Here is a 19,640-nt window from a genome sequence, read left to right on the forward strand (position 1 = left end):
TCTGATTTGACAAAATGCCTGGATGGAACACCATACAAAACGAATTAAAATTGTATTTATCTTTTTTAATTAAAGATTACATAAACATAGATTTATAAAGATTGCAAGTTGCAAAATAGTTTTCAGTAATACTTTTTAATTCCAATATAATTTTAAAACAATGCAATATACTTACAAAAAATTAGATACTCATCATATGGAAAACACACAACTCACTATTACCAGTATTTATAAGTAAACTTTAGAACAAACAATCCCAGAGACGCTTATAGTGAGTGGACATGGCAACACTGATTGTAGCCTACGTCAAACTAAACCCCTCCTGATCATACTATTGGACTAAGAAAGCAGAGAAACACATCATTCACAAAATAAGACTGAGCTGTCACTTTAATAAGTAATTTGTTAGAACTTTACGACACAGGACTTTAAAGTAGACCATAGTCGTTATATGTCATATATATCAGATGGACGACTCAAAGGAAGGCGTCCATACTTGCCATCTAGGCTGTGTCTCATTTCGAAAGATGCGCCCTTCAGCCGCATACGTCTTCGATGTTGTCCCAGTTCAGAAAAGTAAACAATTATGACATTAATTGTTGTTCATTGTAAGGCATAAATTGCTGTAACTTATTATTTTGGAATTTTGGTTACTTTCCTGAAATGAGGCAGCTTCGGTGACGTAGGCGGCCGACATAGGCGACCTCCTGAGGGTGCAGCCTCCCAAATGAAACACGCTCAGAAATTGTCACTCATCTCCACAAAAGTTGTGGTAGTCTACTGAAATAGAGTGGTATTCCCCAAAGCTACACCCATCGGAAAACCTTACCTGAAACACTAAATAACAGCAGCAACATTATATACAGATAGCCTATATTTTACTGAAATGGCTTGCGAAGTCTCGCAGGGTAAGTGTTTGTTTGTGCTCTTAAGCGATGTTAGATGTTTGTTACTGATGTTTCTCTTTGCTCTACAGATGACCAGATTGGAGAAGCACTCTTGATTGGGTATGTTACACTTTTTATACTTATTATGTTGTTGTATGTCGTATTTTAACTTTATTATAAGTTAATGTTTCCGCTAATTGCTAGTCTGTTTAAATATTTAGTATTTTAAAAAATATAACCTACAGCTTTAGAAACAAAAACAAATTGAGAGATTTGCATGGATATGGAAACGAGGAAAGTAGATACACGTACAAATGACACACATAAAGGCCTACATAGAAGATATATAGAGAAAGAACCACATAATAAGGACCACTGTAAAAAAAAACCAAAAACGAAGTTGTTGTTGTTGTCAACAAGTAAACTGAATAGTAAAAGTCCAGTAACTGTTTTACCACTTTTTAAATATGATTGTTGATTCAGATATCTCACATGTAAGTAACAAAGCTAACAATGAGCAATTAGAATGCTATTACAATGTCAAATCTAGCATATCTCTTGCTCATTCCATAATTGTGGGTACATTTCAAATCAAATACATTTTAAGAGATGTTATACAAAACTCCAACATGTACAAAAAACAGCTATATAGCATCTAAAAAAAACAAACAAAAACAAGTAACAAGTTGATACATACTCATGCACACATACTCAATGTCCTCTGGCACAAAAAAGGTTAAATGATGAGAAAAGAATTTGTGGTAAGCAATTAATTCTCATCAGTGGCCACAGTCACACAGGCCATGACACCATGACAACTATTATCCAATAATTGGCAGGTACCATACAATAATTAAAATATTCACCATTTTGACTCATAATTCCAGTGGCAGGCCTTATCTGCCCAAATGCATGTTATTTTTTCATCAGCTTGATGTCAGTTTTGAATATATATTTGAACTGAAATCATAAAATGATTGCAAACCTTAACAGATTGACAGTCAGTTCTCCTTGACATTAGTTTATTTGGAAAAAAAGAGAGGACACTTACAATAATGTGATAAAAATGACCACCCCAGAAGAAAATAACATATGATGCTCTTCCCATGTTGTTGTGATAAACCATTTTTAGTTGCTAGGGTTGTCCAGTTAAAAGTCCAAGTAAAATTGTTGATAGAAGTTTTGACAACATAAGAAAAATGTAATTTTTTTGTAATTTAAAGAAAATTTTAACTCAATTAAAAAAATGTATTTTGATTATAAAAAATAATGTTGACTATAACATTTTTATTCATTATTTTAAACTTGAGACCCACTCATTGTAAAAACACAGAAAAAAAAAAAAATTATTGTGAGATTTGTGTGAGATTATAATATACCTACTATTAAATTTTATTTTCCTAAAGAATATTGTTAAAAAATATAAAACTATCATCCTTTGATATGATTAGAAGAAAACACCTATGCTATACTTGATAGCAATAAAATACATAAATTACATAAATTTGGAAAATGTAAATACTGACTAGATTGTCATTTCATGCCATCGTTAATGTCATTTGAGGAAAGTAATAACGAAATTATTAGTGTTAAATTAAGTATTATCATGTTTATTGGAGGTAATTGTGAATCTGTGATAGTATACCTATAAACATTTGACTCACATGCAGTTAACAAATTAAATGTCTTTCAGGGTGGTAAGAAATGAGGTGATGAGCGTAACAGCTGAAGTACATGCTGCCCCACCAGCTCTTCCCGAAGCTCGACCAATAAGCAACAGCCAGGACCAGAAGCTTGTTGAACAGCTGGCGGAGACCATCAAAGTGATCGGCGATAGGCTCGATCAGGATAAAGCATTCAATGAGTCAGTTTGAGATTTGAATCTTTACTAAACATCAGTGTTGCTGTCAATACTGGTTTTAAAACACCAGGTTTCACTTTCTGTTCTTCTGAACTCACAGCATGATTGATGGCTTAGTAAAAGTGGCTGATAAAAAGAGTTTCTGGGAACTTGTGGAAAAAGTTTTCACAGATGGCCAGATCAACTGGGGGAGAATTATAGTGCTGTTCTATTCAGTTGGAAAACTGTCTGCAAAGGTATTGGATTAGTTAGATTCTGCATGTTTCTGTTGTCTTTTTAAAATTTATGTTAGTATATCTGTTGACATGCATCTTTGTGTTTATATCTGTACATATATATCTCTTTCCTGTCAACAGATGGTCCTTGCAAGCTTACCCACAATTGTTTCAGACATTTTGACCTTATGTCTGGATTACTTCAGGAGGACTCTGTTGGAATGGATTCGCAAAATGGGAGGATGGGTAAGAAACAATGAAGACACATTTTTATATTATTGTCCCAAATACTGGAATATGACATTTCGTTTGTTTGTACCCCTTAATACAGATGCACAGTATCCCTGCGCTGGCCTGTTTCTCCTTTGAGCAATTTTCTGGCTCTGCACTGTGTAAAAATTCTTCCTATTTTAGAGCTGCATTGGCCTTCACCGGTGGCCTACTGCTAGGTGGCTTTATCGTCTCGAAAATTTCCAAGAAATAGCTAAGAGGAAGAAAATGAAGATGTTGCAACAGAAGTGTCCATAATGTTGAACTTGAGAGAAACCATGTATCTTACATCTGCCTTTTGTAATTTGCCCCCTTTTTATTGTAAAACACCTGTATTTTATATGTATTTATACTTTTGTAGAAAACATATTGAATATTGTCATGTTAAAGAACTAAAAAGGTACATGTTTATTCAGGATCAGGACAAATTGTAAGAATAAAACTGAGCCTATAAGCTTTTTATTTAAACAGTCACATGATATACAATAATGGTTTTGTAGAAGGTGGCTTGTCCTCTCTAGTGTACATTTAAGCATTGTGCTTTTGTGCATTGAATGTGCTTAAAGTCCTGATGATTTGTATGTTTGTTTGTTTTTTGTTTGTTTTTTTAATATATATATATGAAGAGTTCAGATGCAAAACCAGCTAAAAGCCATCTCGGTCAAAAATGAGATGATACTGAGTGAATACTCCTGACACATAGCATAAGTCCATCAAATACTTTTACTTCAGACTCGCTAAATTCCAGCCTCAGCCCAATCAGAAGTACCAGTACTTACATAGAAACCAATACAAAGTAGGCAGAAAGAAATGCTCATTTTAAAGAAATAGGTCAGATGGATTTAGAGGCTTTCGCATCTGAACTCTTCATATATATATATATATATATATTAAGGTGTATAGGCAGTTTTGTGTGCCTGATGATTCTGTAATAAAAAAAAACAGAAATATATAGGCTGTTGTACAGAGAGAGTTTTTTATGAGCTACATTATAGCTTGAGGATGTCTGCTAAATATAGAATTGTTTTGGATGGAGAAATACAAGGAAATTAGACAAACCGCTCGTTTGTTTCGCTTTTACTTTCACTAGCCTTGTGTGACGCTAGCAGTGAAGATGCGGAACTGACAACAGTTTTATTGTATCTGATTTGGAGAACAAGGCTAATTAAACTATTTAGATGTTTGCGAAATGTTTATACTATGACGTCGACGTAAAGACACAGGCCACATAGGTACGGTTTTTACTGTGGTTTGTGAAGTGGTCATCAAATCCTATCGCAGGACCAAGGAGGAAGAAAACCGAAAAAGCGGTCATGGAATTAGGTATGACTTTACGAAACAGGGCTTTATTTCTTAAAGTGAGCTCTAGTATAATGACATGAAATCTAGTGTGGTAATTTTACTTCTGTATCAATCTTTTAGATTACCAGTTTTCAGAGAATCTTGTACTTCGGTGAGTTTCACATATTTAAATTAATTAATTAATACTAATAAATATAATATTTAACAAAGAATACCAAGATATCCAATAAAGTAACTTAACCGACAGAGGCCGTTTACCTGGATGCCATTTTTTCCGTCTTATTCGTTGTGGCATTTTCGTTGCTATACATTTTATGTAGCACTACATAACGTATCAGTACATGTCGTTTTTTTCGTTTCTTTATCTTTTAAATAATGTTCTCAGATCAGTGAAGGACCAGGTACAGAGAGCGGGAACATGTGTACCGTCACTTCCTGAACCGCAGCCAATGAGTGCTGAGCGGGAGCAGCTCCTGGACCAGGTGGCTAACGTCATCAGAGTCATCGGTGACTCTCTCGATCAAAAGCCGGAATTCAATGAGTTAGTATCGATTTCGAAATGTCTTTATGGTATGCGAGAGGGTAGCCTATTACTGTATGTAATAATTATGGAAGTCACCTTCTGCCTTTGAGTAAAAATAATTATGTTAAAGTTAATGTATGATAGCTTAAAAAATAAAATTGTGAGAATTAAAGGTAGTTCACCTGAACATAAAAATTTCCTATTACCTTTCACTAGGTAGTATAAATTTTTTCCATACTATGGAAGTCAATGGCTAACGTCAGTAGAGGGTTTGCACTCACATCACGATTTGGTCAGTTACCTGGATGCACGGCAATATTGGCGATACTCGGATGTAAACAACATTGACTGCACAGTTACTGAATGCTTTGTTCTGCTAATTTATGCTGTCTAAACCACAGAAAAAAGTGTGGAAGCTGCTGAATTAAATAGAGAAGGATTTAGTAAGCAGGAAAGGGCACAATATTTTGACAAACTAAAGTTAATAGGTGGTAAACAAGCAGTATTAATTAAAGGAGAAGTCACTTCCAGAACAAAAATGTACAGATAATGTACTCACCCTCTTGTCATCCAAGATGTCCATGTCTTTCTTTCTTCTGTCGTAAAGAAACATTTCAGGATTTCCTCTCCATATAGTGGACTTCAATGGTGCCTGCGATTTTGAACTTCCAAAATGCAGTTTAAATGCGGCTTCAAAGGGCTCTAAATGATCCCAGCCAAGGAAAAGGGGTCTTTTCTAATGAAACGATTGGTCATTTTCTAAAAAATATTATTTATATACATTTTCACCTCAAATGCTTGTCTTGTCTAGCTCTGTGTGAACTCTGTGTATTTCGGTTCAGTACAGTTAGGGTATGTCGAAAAACTCCCATCTCATTTTCTTCTCGTATTTACGTCGCTGTTTTACCTTTTTTTTGTAAAAGGCATTTGATCTTCTTTGCATGTTCACTTTGTAAACACTGGGATGGTACTTCAGTGATGTAGGACGATTTTGAAGTCGGAGAAAATGAGATGGGACTTTTTCAACCTACCCCTAACTGTCTTGAACCGGAATACACAGAATTCACGCAGAGCTAGACAAGACAAGCATCTGAGGTTAAAAAGTATATAAATTGTCAATTTTTTTTTCACTAGATAAGACCCTTCTTTCCTCGGCTGGGATCGTTTAGAGCCCTTTGAAGCTGCATTTAAACTGCATTTTAGAAGTTCAAACTCATGGGCACCATAGAAGTCCATTATATGTAGAGAAATCCTGAAACGTTGTTACGACTGAAGATAGAAAGACATGAGGGCAAACTTAGCATTATGAATGTGACATTTTGCATTATGGATGTGATATATAAATAAGACATATAAAAGAGAATGTATGTGTTACTAATATACAGAACCATCTGTTTATATTTTAATAAACCCTTGTTGATAGAGTCTAAACATCAGAAAAAAATTTGTCTATGCACAAGTTTTCTATGTTTAAAAAGGGACATAATCATGTGTTATGGATGTGACAAAAAAGGACACTGTTTTTGAGAGACAACATACCTTTAGGATTTCTGCAAATTAAAATGCACAAACCAGATGCAATAATACCTAATAAATAGAGAAGGGACGACTCTTCACAGAACATGTAATTGTTACTTTATTTTCATTTTGATTTGTCTATTTATGTGGAATATGTACTGTTATGGATGTGACAAGCCTGAAAATAACACTTACCAGACTATGCAAAAAAAAGTTTTAAAAAGTTTAAGAGAGACATCACATGGGTTTTTGAACCACCAAATATTGACATCTGTGCTCTCAAGTATAGTAAAAACCTTTGGTAAAAACTTGGGGGTGAGGGGGTGAGTACATTATCTGTACATTTTTGTTCTGGAAGTGAACTTCTCCTTTAAGATATTAGCCTAATATATCACCTACCTGATCGGAAATGATAAGAACAAACTCAAATGTTGTCAAGATTCTTGCCCTGGAAATCCTAGTTCAGTTTGGCAAACCACAAATGCGTTCTTTCCTCAGACAGTTTTTTGCACTCTTCTCCTTGATTTGTTATAACTTTTAGCAGTCTATAGTACTACAGCACAAAACATGACAATAATTGACCATTTTCAGCAGCAATAATCAGCAAATTCTGTGCCGCCATTATGGCCAATTGATGACACGTCGTGAAAACACTATTTTTTGGTAGCCAACATTCTTCAAAATATCCAATTTTGTGCTCAACAGGGAAAAAATAGTTTTGGAACAAGTGAATAGGTAAATGATAATGGTAGATGACAATTTTCATTTTTGGGTGAACTGTACACCATGTTTAAGTCACAGTTATTAGAAGTGAACTTGCCAATTTTGAGATATAGGCCTAAAGTCACAACTGAAAGTTGCAATTATGAGAAATGAAATAAAATTAAAATACCACCAGTAAAATTAAAGAGCAAGTCTGTTTTATTAAAGATGTGTTTAATTTCAGCATGGTTGATGGGTTTGCACGTGTGGCGGATAGACAGAGTTTCCAAATGCTGGTAAACAAAGTGTTTGTTGATGACATCACCTGGGGAAAAATTGTTACTCTGATCTGTGTTGTTGGGAAATCCATTGCAAAGGTATGCAGTGCTTTCTTTGTTTTACCTACTTTCATTTGTTTGTGTGTGTGTGTGTGTGTGTTACTATACAAATAAAGGTGCTTCACGATGCCATAGAAGAACCTTTTTTGTCAAAATGGTTCCATAAAGGATGGTTTTCAGATTTTAAAAAAGCAAGAAAGAGATGGTTCTTTAAATAACCTTTGACTGAATGGTTCTTTGTGGAACCCAAAATGTTTCTTCTATGGCATTGCACCATTATTTTTAAGAGGGTATAAGAGTCAAAAATACAGTGCAAATTTCAATAATGAAGGTACACAATCATTCCAACTCAATTTCACAATAAATTTGTAATGCCAGCATTCATTTGTAAGGTTTCAGTGCCCAAACCCAAGTGTTAATGCTCTAAGATTGGACTTTATTTCTGTGCTTGTTTTTTTGGTTTTGCATGGATAGATTCTTGCTGATTTTGTCTCAGGCTTTGTGTCTTGGACACTGGATTACTTCAGGAATAACCTACTGAGATGGATCTGCAATAGGGGAGGATGGGTATGATTTGATAAACATGACAACACTTGTACTAACATAGCATATCATTGATAGGACAAATCAGTAATAGTCACTTTTAAATACCTGCAGATCAACAGCATCTCTTCCTTGGCTCGTTACTCCTTTGAGCGAGATTTCGGTACGTCATCCAGCTTGACTTCTCTTTCCTGTGGAGTCTTCTTCATCAGTGGATTACTGCTGGGTGGCCTCATCGTCTGGAGGCTAAACAGAAGTGCCTGAGGAGGGTCAGTGGAGGACTGATGAAATGAGAAAAGGAGGAATGCTTTACACATGCAACGGAGTAAGAGAAAAGACTGATTGACAATATCATGCAGCGTAAGAAAGTGTAAAATCGCATAATGTACAGTGTATGATCAGACAGGAATTGCAGACTGTGATTTTTTTTTTTTTTTTTTTTATTGTTCTTGTGAGTGAGGAGGGATAAAATTAATCCGAAACGGGTAGTATAGCAATAACTAGCAAGACTTGAAATGTCATAGGTGCTATGCCAAGACAACTGTTCACTGTAATTTCTATGCCCACTGTAACTAACCTCTACCTCATCTTTATAATTTTTATTACATTTTTTAAATAAATAATCCTGTAATTATAGACTAAATGAATATGCGCTATAAATATGATGTACAAAAATTGTATTGTTGCATTTGAAATGTATTTGTTTAAACTTTTCCAAAAATGTAGATTATGAAAGACCAATGCAAACACCTACATTAAATACAGTCCTTCCCACAAACCTATGATGGTCTGTACAGGAAAATTATTTAGAAAATATATTTAGATGTTTAAGCAGCATGTACAGAAATCACATTTGTTATGAAATGCTAAAAAATAAGCAAAAATAGAAGAAAAAAATCTAGAATCCCAGAGTAACATGGAGTAATCACAACAAACAACTGAAGAATCACACAGGACACATGTTGAAAATTTTACCAAATGATCAAATACCAACAGATGAAGAATCTAAACCTGACTGCCTCTATTAGAAATCTTATAATGGGTTGTGGTTGGATCTTCCATTAGGACAATGATCCAAAACAAACATCAAAATCAACACAAAGATGTGTCACTCAGCACAAAATGAAGTTTCTGTCATGGCTGTCTCAGTTCCCTGACCAGAACCGTCAAAAATCAGTGGGGTGAACTGTGTGTGTGTGAGTGTGTGTGAGGGAGTGTGTGCTCTACCATGGCTCTAGCAGTAAATATGCGGAACTGACGGGAATGTTATTACAGTACCTCTTTGATTTAGACAGCAAAACTTACTAAACCAGTTTGTGTGACATTAGCTTAAAGGCATAGCCTACACAGCTTCATTGGTTTATATAGCCATCAAAACTTATTGTAGGACCAAGGACAAAGACAGAAAAAAGAGAAGCGCTGATGGCATCAGGTACTCGGACATTAGGAAACTGGCCTACACCATTATTTCCTAACGTAATCATAAAATCCAGCAAAGTGACATTTGCTTTTGTATCTTTTAGACGACCCATTTTTAAACAATCTTGTACTTAGGTAAGTTTCATATATTTGTCTACGTTGTGCTTGAAACATGATAAATAGATAGTTTTTATAATGTTTAAAAATAAATAATTTATCCAAATAACCAAAAATGTCACTTTACAACTAATAGATATTTACCTGAATGTCATTTTTCCAGTGTTATTTGTTGTACCATTTTCATGTGCATTTATTTTAAGCAGGGGTATGGTTGACCTGGTATGTTTGTAATGCTTTTTGTTTTAGTATCTGTAACTTCCTGAATTTTTGTGCTAGAGCGCTTAAACTTTTATACAAAGCACCCACATTTGTTTACTACTAAAGGCACCAACTCAAACCTCTGCAAGAATATCACAGCCCTTATAAGTTGATGTAAAATACATGGAGTGCCATTGTTATAAACCCCACTGTTGGGGTATGTTGTAACAATTAGACAGAATAAGCAAAAACAGCAGCCACCTCATGAAATATGCTTCAAAAAATTCAAAATTCAAAAAACAATCTAAAAGAACAATACAAAACATTGTCTCACTTTCTGTGAAAGCCACTTTCTGTTTGACACAGGAGTGTGTTTGTGTGTGTGCAAAGTAAACTAATAGAACAAACTTCCTTAATGGTGTTTATGCTTAATGAACACTTAGCTCCAGTGTACCAAAGTAACAGATCTAACAAAAAACTTTAAATTTGTTTGTGAAATTGTGTTTACGTATAAATGTTCTCAAACGGAGTCACAATAGTGACAAATCAATGTTTTTAACCCTAAAGTGCAAGCTTGGTGAATCCAGAAACTGCATAAAGGGCACATTTTACACACACTTCCTCTTCCTCTTTGAGCTGCCAAAAGTTCTCAGTTGTATGTAAGGGTATGCTAAGATGTGTCACAACTAAACACTAGTTTTGGTCAAAAAAAATTACATTCTTCAATCAAAATCATTCTTTTTTCTTTATAAAATCTGTATGTACCTACACTGACCAAAATTATAAATCCAGCACTTTTGTTTTTGCCCCTATTTTTCATGAGCTGAACTCAAAGATCTAAGACTTTTTTTTTATGTACACAAAAGGCCTATTTCTCTCAAATATTGTTCACAAATCTGTCTAAATCTGTGTTAGTGAGCACTTCTCCTTTGCCGAGATAATCCATCCACCTCACAAGTGTGGCATATCAAGATGCTGATTGGACAGCATGATTATTGCCAGAGTTGGGGAGTAACTAGTTACATGTAACGGAATTACGTAATTTAATTACAAAATAAATGTAATTGTAATTAGTTACAGTTACTGAGAAAAAATATGTAATTAAATTACAGTTACTTTTGAAAATGCCAGTGATTACAAAGGGGATTACATCTGAATTTTTTCACACACCCACCCCCACTTACAAATTTAATTGACTTCTTAAATTGCATTGACTGCTCTAAAATGAGACACCAATGTTTCAGGAGTTTAGGACACAGAATAGGACACATGCTTATTCGATAACTGTTTTATTTCTTATTTGGGCTTATGCATAAACTTTATTTTTTAAGATTGTTTTTTCCAAGGCATTGTTAGATGCTAGTGTTTTCTGTCTTAACTATGCAAACATTTGATTTCAAACCCGGTATCATAGCTATTAAACTGTTTCTTGTTATGATGTTATTTATGTTATGATCTTGTTATGACATATTGTGCAGTGACCCGAGTTCGATTCCCGTCTTGAGGTCCTTTGCCGATCCCGCTACCCTCTCTCCTCCCAGCTCTTTCCTGTCATCTCTCTACTGCGAAATCACAATAAAAGGCATAAAAAGCCCAAAAATATAAGTACAAAAAAAAAAAAAAAAAAAAAAGTCTGAATTTGTGGTGGCTGTGCTTTAAATTAAATTATTACACAGCTCAGACTCTTTCGGGGCAACTTAAGTCAGTGCTATATGCTTGCTAATTTTTCTTGGCAGAAGCTTTGCGTTTGATTAGCTAATAAAATATTAAAGCTTAATTCAATATTATGTGTACAATTTCTTAATTCTGTCATCCTGGTATCGTGGACTTGCTCTATTGTTTCATATAAACGCAGCTGCTGCCATTTTTTGTACATTGTAATGGATTATAAGATAACTAACAAACTAGTACTACTACTTAATTATTTATGTGGTGAAATGTTGTGTAAGAAAACTGGTATGACTGCACTGTATCCCTAAAATGTCTAGTTTGAACTTGCCGTTTGCTAGCAACTGATTTCTTCATGGAAGCTTTGCGTTCAAATATTTCAACTCAGATCAGTATTTCGTATTAAGTATTTTGACACAAAACATCTAAATAATCTATCAAGCAGCTGTGTAATAAGTGAGATAATGTACATTTAGCCAGTTGTTATTGCAAAATAAAGATGAATATTATCCCTTACTTATTATAATCTTAATTCAAGTGATAAAGGATTTTAAAAGTCTGACAGTAATCAGTGTTGAACGCTACTGTAAGGTTAACTCTGCCTGGTTTAAATGTTTCAAAATGATTAACAGTTGAAAATATTAGAAATTTAGAAAAGTAATCAAAAAGTAATTAAAAGTAATAAGTTACATTTATAAAGTAATCGAAAAGTTACACTACTTATTACATTTTAAATCAGGTAACTTGTAGTCTGTAACCTATTACATTTCCAAAGTAACCTTCCCAACACTGATTATTGCACAGGTGTGCCTTAGGCTGGCCACAATAAAAGGCCACTCTGAAATGTGCAGTTTTATCACACAGCACAATGCCACAGATGTCGCAAGTTTTGAGGGAGCGTGCAATTGGCATGCTGACTGCAGGAATGTCCACCAGAGCTGTTGCCCGTGAATTGAATGTTCATTTCTCTACCATAAGCCGTCTCCAAAGGTGTTTCAGAAAATTTGGCAGTACATCAAACCAGCCTCACAACTGCAGACCACGTGTAACCACACCAGCCCAGGACCTCCACATCCAGCATCTTCACCTCCAAGATCATCTGAGACCAGCCACCCAGACAGCTGCTGCAACAATCGGTTTGCATAACCAAAGAATTTCTGCAGAAACAGTCTCAGGGAAGCTCATCTGCATGCTTGTCATCCTCATCAGGGTCTCGACCTGACTGCAGTTCGTCATCGTAACCGACTTTAGTGGGCAAATGCTCACATTCGATGGTGTCTGGCACTTTGGAGAGGTGTTCTCTTGACGGATGAATCCCGGTTTTCACTGTACAGGGCAGATGGCAGACAGCGTGTATGGCGTCGTGTGGGTGAGCGGTTTGCTGATGTCAACGTTGTGGATCGAGTGGCCCATGATGGTGGTGGGGTTATGGTATGGGCAGGCGTATGTTATGGACAACGAACACAGGTGCATTTTATTGATGGCATTTTGAATGCACAGAGATACTGTGACGAGATCCCGAGGCCAATTTTTGTGCCATTCAGCCATGACCATCACCTCATGTTGCAGCATGATAATGCATGGCCTCAGGTTGCAAGGATCTGTACACAATTCCTGGAAGCTGAAAACATCCCAGTTCTTGCATGGCCAGCATACTCACTGCACATGTCACCCATTGAGCATGTTTGGGATGCTCTGGATCGGCGTATACGACAGCGTGTTCCAGTTCCTGCCAATATTCAGCAACTTCGCACAGCCATTGAAGAGGAGTGGACCAACATTCCACAGGCCACAATCAACAACCTGATCAACTCTATGCGAAGGAGATGTGTTGCACTGCATGAGGCAAATGGTGGTCACACCAGATACTGATTGGTTTTCGGACCCCCCAGACCCCCCAATACAGTTAAACTGCACATTTCAGAGTGGCCTTTTATTGTGGCCAGCCTAAGGCACACCTGTGCAATAATCATGCTGTCTAATCAGCATCTTGATATGTCACACCTGTGAGGTGGATGGATTATCTCAGCAAAGAAGAAGTGCTCACTAACACAGATTTAGACAGATTTGTGAACAATATTTGAGCAAAATAGGCCTTTTGTGTACATAGAAAAAGTTATAGATCTTTGAGTTCAGCTCATGAAAAATGGGGGCAAAAACAAAAGTGTTGCGTTTATAATTTTGGTCAATGTATTTATAGCCTTGACAACCATTCATATATTATCTGGGAGGAAGTGGGTGAATAATTAAAACTAGCTTATCCCTAAATGGTGGAATTGGTGTTGTTACAACTTTCTCCATGTTACAACCATACCTGGTTTCTATTAGCGGAATAAAGTTTTAGCTTGCCATTATTTTTCTTTTCTCTGTAATTAAAATCAAATGCTTTCATAATGTTCTCAGATTAGTGAAGGACCAGCTCCAGAATGAGGGAATACGTATACCGTCTCTTCCTGAACCGCAGCCAATAAGTGCTGAGCAGGAACAGCTCCTGGAACAGGCGGCTGACATCATCAGAGACATAAACAACTCACTCGATCAAAATCCGGAATTTAACGAGTTAGTGAGTTGTGAGAAATACTTCACAATTGTGAGAACTAAAGTGCCAATTTCATAATATAAATTCAAAAGTGAACATCACAATTCTGGATAAATAAATATAAAATTGTGACCAAGTTGCGATAATTTTGGAAATACTTGTATGGAAGGGGTAACAAGGCAATGAAAGAAGAGATTTGTTTTTATCAATCATGTGTTTGATTTCAGAATGGTTGATATGTTTGCACATGTGGCAGATAGACAGAATTTCCAGATGATTCTGGACAATATGTTTGCTGATAACATCAACTGGGGGCGTATTTTGGCTGTGATCTGTTTAGCTGGGAGAATTGCAAAGGTATGCAGTACTTTAGTTATATAATTACAAAATTATAAATGTCCTGCCCAAACCAATGTGTTAATGCTCTGGGGTTGCACTTTGATGTATCTGTGCTTGTTTTTTGTTGTTCATGGATAGATTCATCCTAATTCAATCCCAAGCATTGTGTCTTGGACACAGGATTACTTCAGGGATAACCTACTGAAATGGATCTGCAGTAGTGGAGGATGGGTATGATTTGATAAACATGCCAGCATTTGCATTAACAGTTTAGCACTGAGAATACACATAAGTAATGATGACTAATTAACCCCTTTTAAATACCTGCAGATCAGCAGTATCAGTTTCTTGGTTAATTATACCATTGAGCAAAATTTTGGTTCCTCATCACGCCTGATTTCCCTCTCCTGTGGAGTCATCTTCATCAGTGGATTACTGCTGGGTGGCCTCATCATCTGGAGACTGAACAGAGGTTCCTGAGGAGGGTCAGTGGAGGACTGATAAAGTGACAAAACGAGGAATGTTGGAATTTACAAATGCTATGGACCAAGTTTGGTGACCAAATATAGGAGAAGAGAAGGCTGCTTGGGAGTTTTATGCACAGTGAGAAAGGGTGTAAAATGTTATGTTATTTGTTAAATTAATTCTCAATAATGTAGATTAATAAAGGTTAATGAAAAAGACTTGCAATAAATAAAGTCCTTTCCCCAAACCCATGAAGGTAAGGGACATGTACAGGAATATCATTATTAAAAATAATTTAGATATTTAAGCAGCATGCAAAGGAATGACATTTATTCTACATTTAAACAAAATGATTCTGTAATGTATCTCAGAAGATCAAAGTGTCTGAGGTTCTTCAAGTCTTACAGTAAAAACAGAAGTATTAAAAAAGGCACACTTAATTTTGCAATTATTATTGCTCCAAAACACCATCCAGTTGGACTTTATGAATGAACAGGTGCATACCGTCTTAACCAGTCAGCTGTGAGATGTAATTTGGAACTGAGTACCACATGTAAAACAAGTTCTGGTAACATAGATCTCCTACAAACCCTTTGAGATGAGTTTATGCTTACATAAATGTGTGTTAACTTGAAAACTGCACTAGTGTATTCCTGCACCATTAAGCATCCTCATAGTATTCCATGCATACATTATAATTCAACTAAAAAAAATATATAATATAGAGAATCATAAGAACAAGGGTTGCAAAAAAGCTTCTTCCTCAAAAACAGAAAAGGAGAGGGAACAGATGAGAGGGGGAGAGGATGCAAACAGGAAGTTGAGAAAGTGTGAAGACTCTGTGAAGATTCTGGCTTTGTTCTGCTCATCTCTGATATGTTTTGCATTTGGGTTTCAAGTAGAGGTATGTTGAGCGGTCAGCCATCGTTGTGGTCTCATTCACATTAAGACAAGCTCTCATGGGAAGCATTCACAGAGAAAGTGTTATCAGCTGACGGTTTACAGGGTGTTTGTGTCTATGTTGGCGATCTGGTGGTGTAGGGGTCTACACCTCTCAACAGCAAACCTTTAAACAAGAAAAACTGTCAGTTTGGAGTCACAGAGATAACATACAAAGGTGATACACTGTCTGCAAAAGGAATGGAGCCAGATCCTACTTAAAGAAAAGCCCTCTAGTGAGAAGAAGGGGGTTCTGCATATGATTTTGCCAAATCTTTCAGCTAAAACCATACATGTGAGGAAGTTGTTAGCAAAGAGTTTGTGTGGGCAAACTAACCCAGATGGCAAAAAAATGAATGATAAATATGTCTTTCGAATTTAATTAAATAGCAAGTACTTTGATTGTCTTCTTAATCATATTTGTTTTCATATTAAAGCAACAGAAGTGGAATTATATCTTATTTATCAGCAACACACAGCGCATGAATGTGAGTAATGCGATATCCGCATTGGGCAGGCGCTCAGGCGAGCCTACTGTTGCCACAGAAATGCATAATTCAGAGTCCGAGAGCGTGAACATCTCTGAGTAAAACGTCACATGTTGTCACCTTGAGTCTACGGCAAACTCGACAGAGTGTGAATGCAACTATAACCAGATTACAAGTGGAACAACAACTTCTCCGTTACATGTTGTCTCAGAATCACGGTTTTTACGACATAACATAAACGCAGCTCCTTTCGTACTATTGAATTGAGGAACTAATCATTCACAAAACTACTAATTTAAACTAACTGCATGGCTTGTGAACAACATAACAACAACATGGATGAAAAATAAGATTTCGTTGTTCTAACTTGGTAACATGAAACGCCTGATTACGCTCCAAACCAGTGAAGCGCAAACTCCTCCACACAACAGGGTCTAGGTGTGCTCGACTTGAAGCGGTGCTGCGCAGACCGACAGGTGTTTGACATCAAAGTACCGCGAGAGAAGCAGACCTTGATGTCATACACCGATCGGATGTTTTGTGATTTTATCAAAAGCATCTTGTACTCATCTCTGTACAAGCAAAAGTTGCAAGTAGATTACTGAACTGGAGTGGAATTCCCTCATACATCCCGTTTTAGTGACAGTAAACAAATATATTGTGTTTAATATGGCTTGCAAAGGCTCCCGAGGTAAGTGTCAGTCTCTGTTTGTGCTCATCAAACGGTGTTCGATGTTTGTTAATAATATTTCTCTTCTTGCAGAAGAACTGATTGGAGAAAAACTCTTAATCGAGTGAGTTGAACTTCTTAAACCTATTATCGGATACAGGACTTTATTTATTTATTTATTTATTTATAGTTTGATGTCGCTTTTTTAGTTATCAGGACTTAATTGTCAAATATATAATTAATAAATTGTTAAATGTGTGTGTGTGTGTGTGTATGTACTTGTTCTTGCTACATTGTGGGGACCAAATGTGCCCACAAGGATAGTAAACCTGAAATTTTTGACATTGTGGGGACCGGCCTGCTTAATTAATAAAAATAGTAAATTATGTTTATCTGAAAATGTAACAATGCAAACAGGTTTTCTGTAAGGGGTAGGTTTAGGGTTAGGGTTGGGTTAGGGACAGACAATATCGTTTGGTCAGGATAAAAACTATAGAAGTCTATGGAAACTCCCCACAATTCACAAAAACAAACGTGTGTGTTTGTGTGTATACACACACAGACAGACACATTTAACAGTTTTAGTGCAGTTCTTCTAGCCTTACAAAAGCGATCCACCATCTATCATTTTAAGGGTGAAGCTACACATTTCCTTAGTTGCATTCAGATATTTGTAATTTCTTGTTTTTCCAGTTTAAGAGTTTTTAAAACTGAGGGTTAGCAAAACACTTAAAATATGTAAGGATTGTATATCTATATATAGATGTATATAAGTTTGAATGAAAACTTGCTCGTAAAGTAACCTAACAAGTTGCCAAATAAACAATTATTGTCCTGTTTTCTTGTTTTTAAAACATCTTAATGTGTAAATAGTCATCTTGCAACCCTTTCCATCTAAACTGGCTATTATGCCTGTGTTTTGGTGTGTTTAATCCGAAGAGGCTCGCTGACACCAGCTGTAAATTTTTGTGATTATATAATTTAAAAAATTCTATCATTTCAAAAAGGTCTCCAATTAATCAGAACAACAGCATAAGACTTGCCCACTCAGAGCCGAAGCATTTGTTAGAAGTTAGTGTACCTTTATTATGTAAATATTTATATGAATATTAAAAAGATTCCCTGACTGAGACATGATCTGAACAAGTCAAGTTTATGCTACAAGAATGGTACATAGGGCATTTTGGAAAATATAAATGTCACACTGACTAGACTGTAATGTAATGATGGCTTTAGTCATAATCTGAAAGATCTTTCATATCATCAGTACCTCTTAACATTTGACTCCTATGTAGTTAACATAATATTTGTCTGTCTTTTAGCATGGTAACAGGTAAGGTGAAAAATGTGACATTCAAAGTAAGGACAGCCTTTCAAGCCCTTCCAGCCCTTCCTGAATCTCCGCTAATAAGCAACAGTCAGGACCAGATGCTTGTTCAGCAGTTGACGGAGATCATCAAAGTGTATGGTGACAACATTGATCAGGATGAAGCATTTAATGAGTCAGTCTGAGATTTGAATCGTTGCCTTTTTTACTGAACATCAGTGTTGTTGTCTATAGCGGTTTTAAAACACCATTTTACTTTCTGTTCTTCCGATCTCACAGCATGATTGATGACTTAGCAAAGGTGGCTGACATGAGCAGTTTTTTGAAACTTGTGGAAAAGGTTTTCACAAACGGACAGATCACCTGGGGGAGAATTATAGTGCTGTTCTATTTGGTTGGAAAACTGTCTGCAAAGGTATTGGTTAGATCCTGATTTCTGCATTTTTTTTGTTGCCTAGTCCTTTTTTTAATGTTAATATGTCTGTTGTTTATAGATGTGCATTTTTTTGTAACTTCTAAGCCCCTCTTTCCTCTCAATAGATGGTTCTAGTACACACACACTCAGCTATTGTTTCAGCTATTCTGAACACAAGTCTGGATTACTTTAGGAAACATCTGTTACAATGGATTTGCAAAATGGGAGGATGGGTAAGAAACATTTTTTTTCATTGTCTCAAAAACTGGAATATGAAGAGGCTTTGGGCTTCTTCTTTTTTTTACCATGTTCTTAAAATATGTATCGAACAGTACTGATCATAATATCACATCTGTAACATCTTTGTTTGTACCCCCTAATGCAGAATGGCAGTATCCCTGCACTGGCCTGTTTCTCCATAGGGATGTATCCTGGTTTTTTAAAACCTATAGTCTACTAAACTATAGTCTACTGCTAGCTAGCTTCATCATCTCGACTTTACAATAGCGGGGTAAATGTAGATAGTCCGTAAAGTTGATCTTTCATAAAGGACATGACATTACTTTGTCTGCAACATGATTTGCAATCTCATTTTTATAGTAATATGCCTTGTTTTATGTACTTATATTATTTTGCAAGTAAACATTTCACATGGCAAGTGAGTCAATAAAAAAGACATGTTTATTCAGAATAAAGGCAGATTGCAGAGATAAGAACTGAGTTGAAATTTGAAATATGTTTAAAATAGTGGTATATTTACATTTAAGTGCATTCATTTCTTAAAAATATGCCAATTCAAAATTAAATAATATATACAGTACATTGATTCTATAGCCTACTTAATGACCACTCAGATGTTGAATCAGATGTAGTAATGATGTGACATGACATGTG

The 19,640-nt window shown here is 35.8% G+C and overlaps 4 protein-coding genes across 7 annotated transcripts; all 4 read left to right on the top strand.

Annotated features, from left to right (window-relative positions):
• The first annotated feature begins 362 nt into the window (after positions 1-362).
• Positions 363-4,178, top strand: baxb (BCL2 associated X, apoptosis regulator b). Of its 2 annotated transcripts, XM_051099959.1 has the most exons (6): positions 368-908; positions 977-1,007; positions 2,581-2,751; positions 2,849-2,984; positions 3,105-3,209; positions 3,295-4,178. In XM_051099959.1, the coding sequence occupies exons 1-6, from the start codon at positions 887-889 to the stop codon at positions 3,445-3,447; spliced, it is 618 nt and encodes a 205-aa protein (XP_050955916.1). In that variant the 5' UTR covers positions 368-886; the 3' UTR covers positions 3,448-4,178. The 2 variants fall into 2 exon arrangements, with proteins under 2 accessions (XP_050955908.1, XP_050955916.1); XM_051099951.1 differs by having other exon boundaries at positions 363-1,007.
• Positions 4,179-4,330: 152 nt separating this feature from the next.
• LOC127156875 (apoptosis regulator BAX-like) lies at positions 4,331-8,928 on the top strand. Its single transcript, XM_051100005.1, has 6 exons — positions 4,331-4,556; positions 4,656-4,686; positions 4,921-5,076; positions 7,523-7,655; positions 8,091-8,183; positions 8,274-8,928. Exons 1-6 carry the CDS (start codon positions 4,547-4,549, stop codon positions 8,421-8,423), a joined length of 573 nt encoding a protein of 190 aa, XP_050955962.1. The 5' UTR covers positions 4,331-4,546; the 3' UTR covers positions 8,424-8,928.
• Positions 8,929-9,276: 348 nt separating this feature from the next.
• On the top strand, positions 9,277-15,335 carry LOC127156882 (bcl-2-like protein 1). 3 transcript variants are annotated; one of them, XM_051100019.1, is made up of 6 exons: positions 9,277-9,591; positions 9,683-9,713; positions 13,968-14,123; positions 14,331-14,460; positions 14,581-14,673; positions 14,773-15,335. In XM_051100019.1, exons 1-6 carry the CDS (start codon positions 9,582-9,584, stop codon positions 14,920-14,922), a joined length of 570 nt encoding a protein of 189 aa, XP_050955976.1. In that variant the 5' UTR covers positions 9,277-9,581; the 3' UTR covers positions 14,923-15,335. The 3 variants fall into 3 exon arrangements, 2 of the variants coding, with proteins under 2 accessions (XP_050955976.1, XP_050955982.1); XR_007825796.1 differs by having other exon boundaries at positions 9,277-9,713; positions 13,968-14,127; XM_051100025.1 differs by lacking the exon at positions 13,968-14,123.
• A 1,597-nt stretch (positions 15,336-16,932) lies between these two features.
• On the top strand, positions 16,933-19,206 carry LOC127158852 (apoptosis regulator BAX-like). The gene is made up of 6 exons (XM_051101823.1): positions 16,933-17,025; positions 17,098-17,128; positions 18,327-18,506; positions 18,611-18,746; positions 18,872-18,979; positions 19,132-19,206. Exons 1-6 carry the CDS (start codon positions 17,004-17,006, stop codon positions 19,204-19,206), a joined length of 552 nt encoding a protein of 183 aa, XP_050957780.1. The 5' UTR covers positions 16,933-17,003.
• The last annotated feature ends 434 nt before the right edge of the window (positions 19,207-19,640 follow it).

This window comes from Labeo rohita, chromosome 3 (assembly GCF_022985175.1).
Source record: "Labeo rohita strain BAU-BD-2019 chromosome 3, IGBB_LRoh.1.0, whole genome shotgun sequence".
Classification (NCBI taxonomy): domain Eukaryota; kingdom Metazoa; phylum Chordata; class Actinopteri; order Cypriniformes; family Cyprinidae; genus Labeo; species Labeo rohita.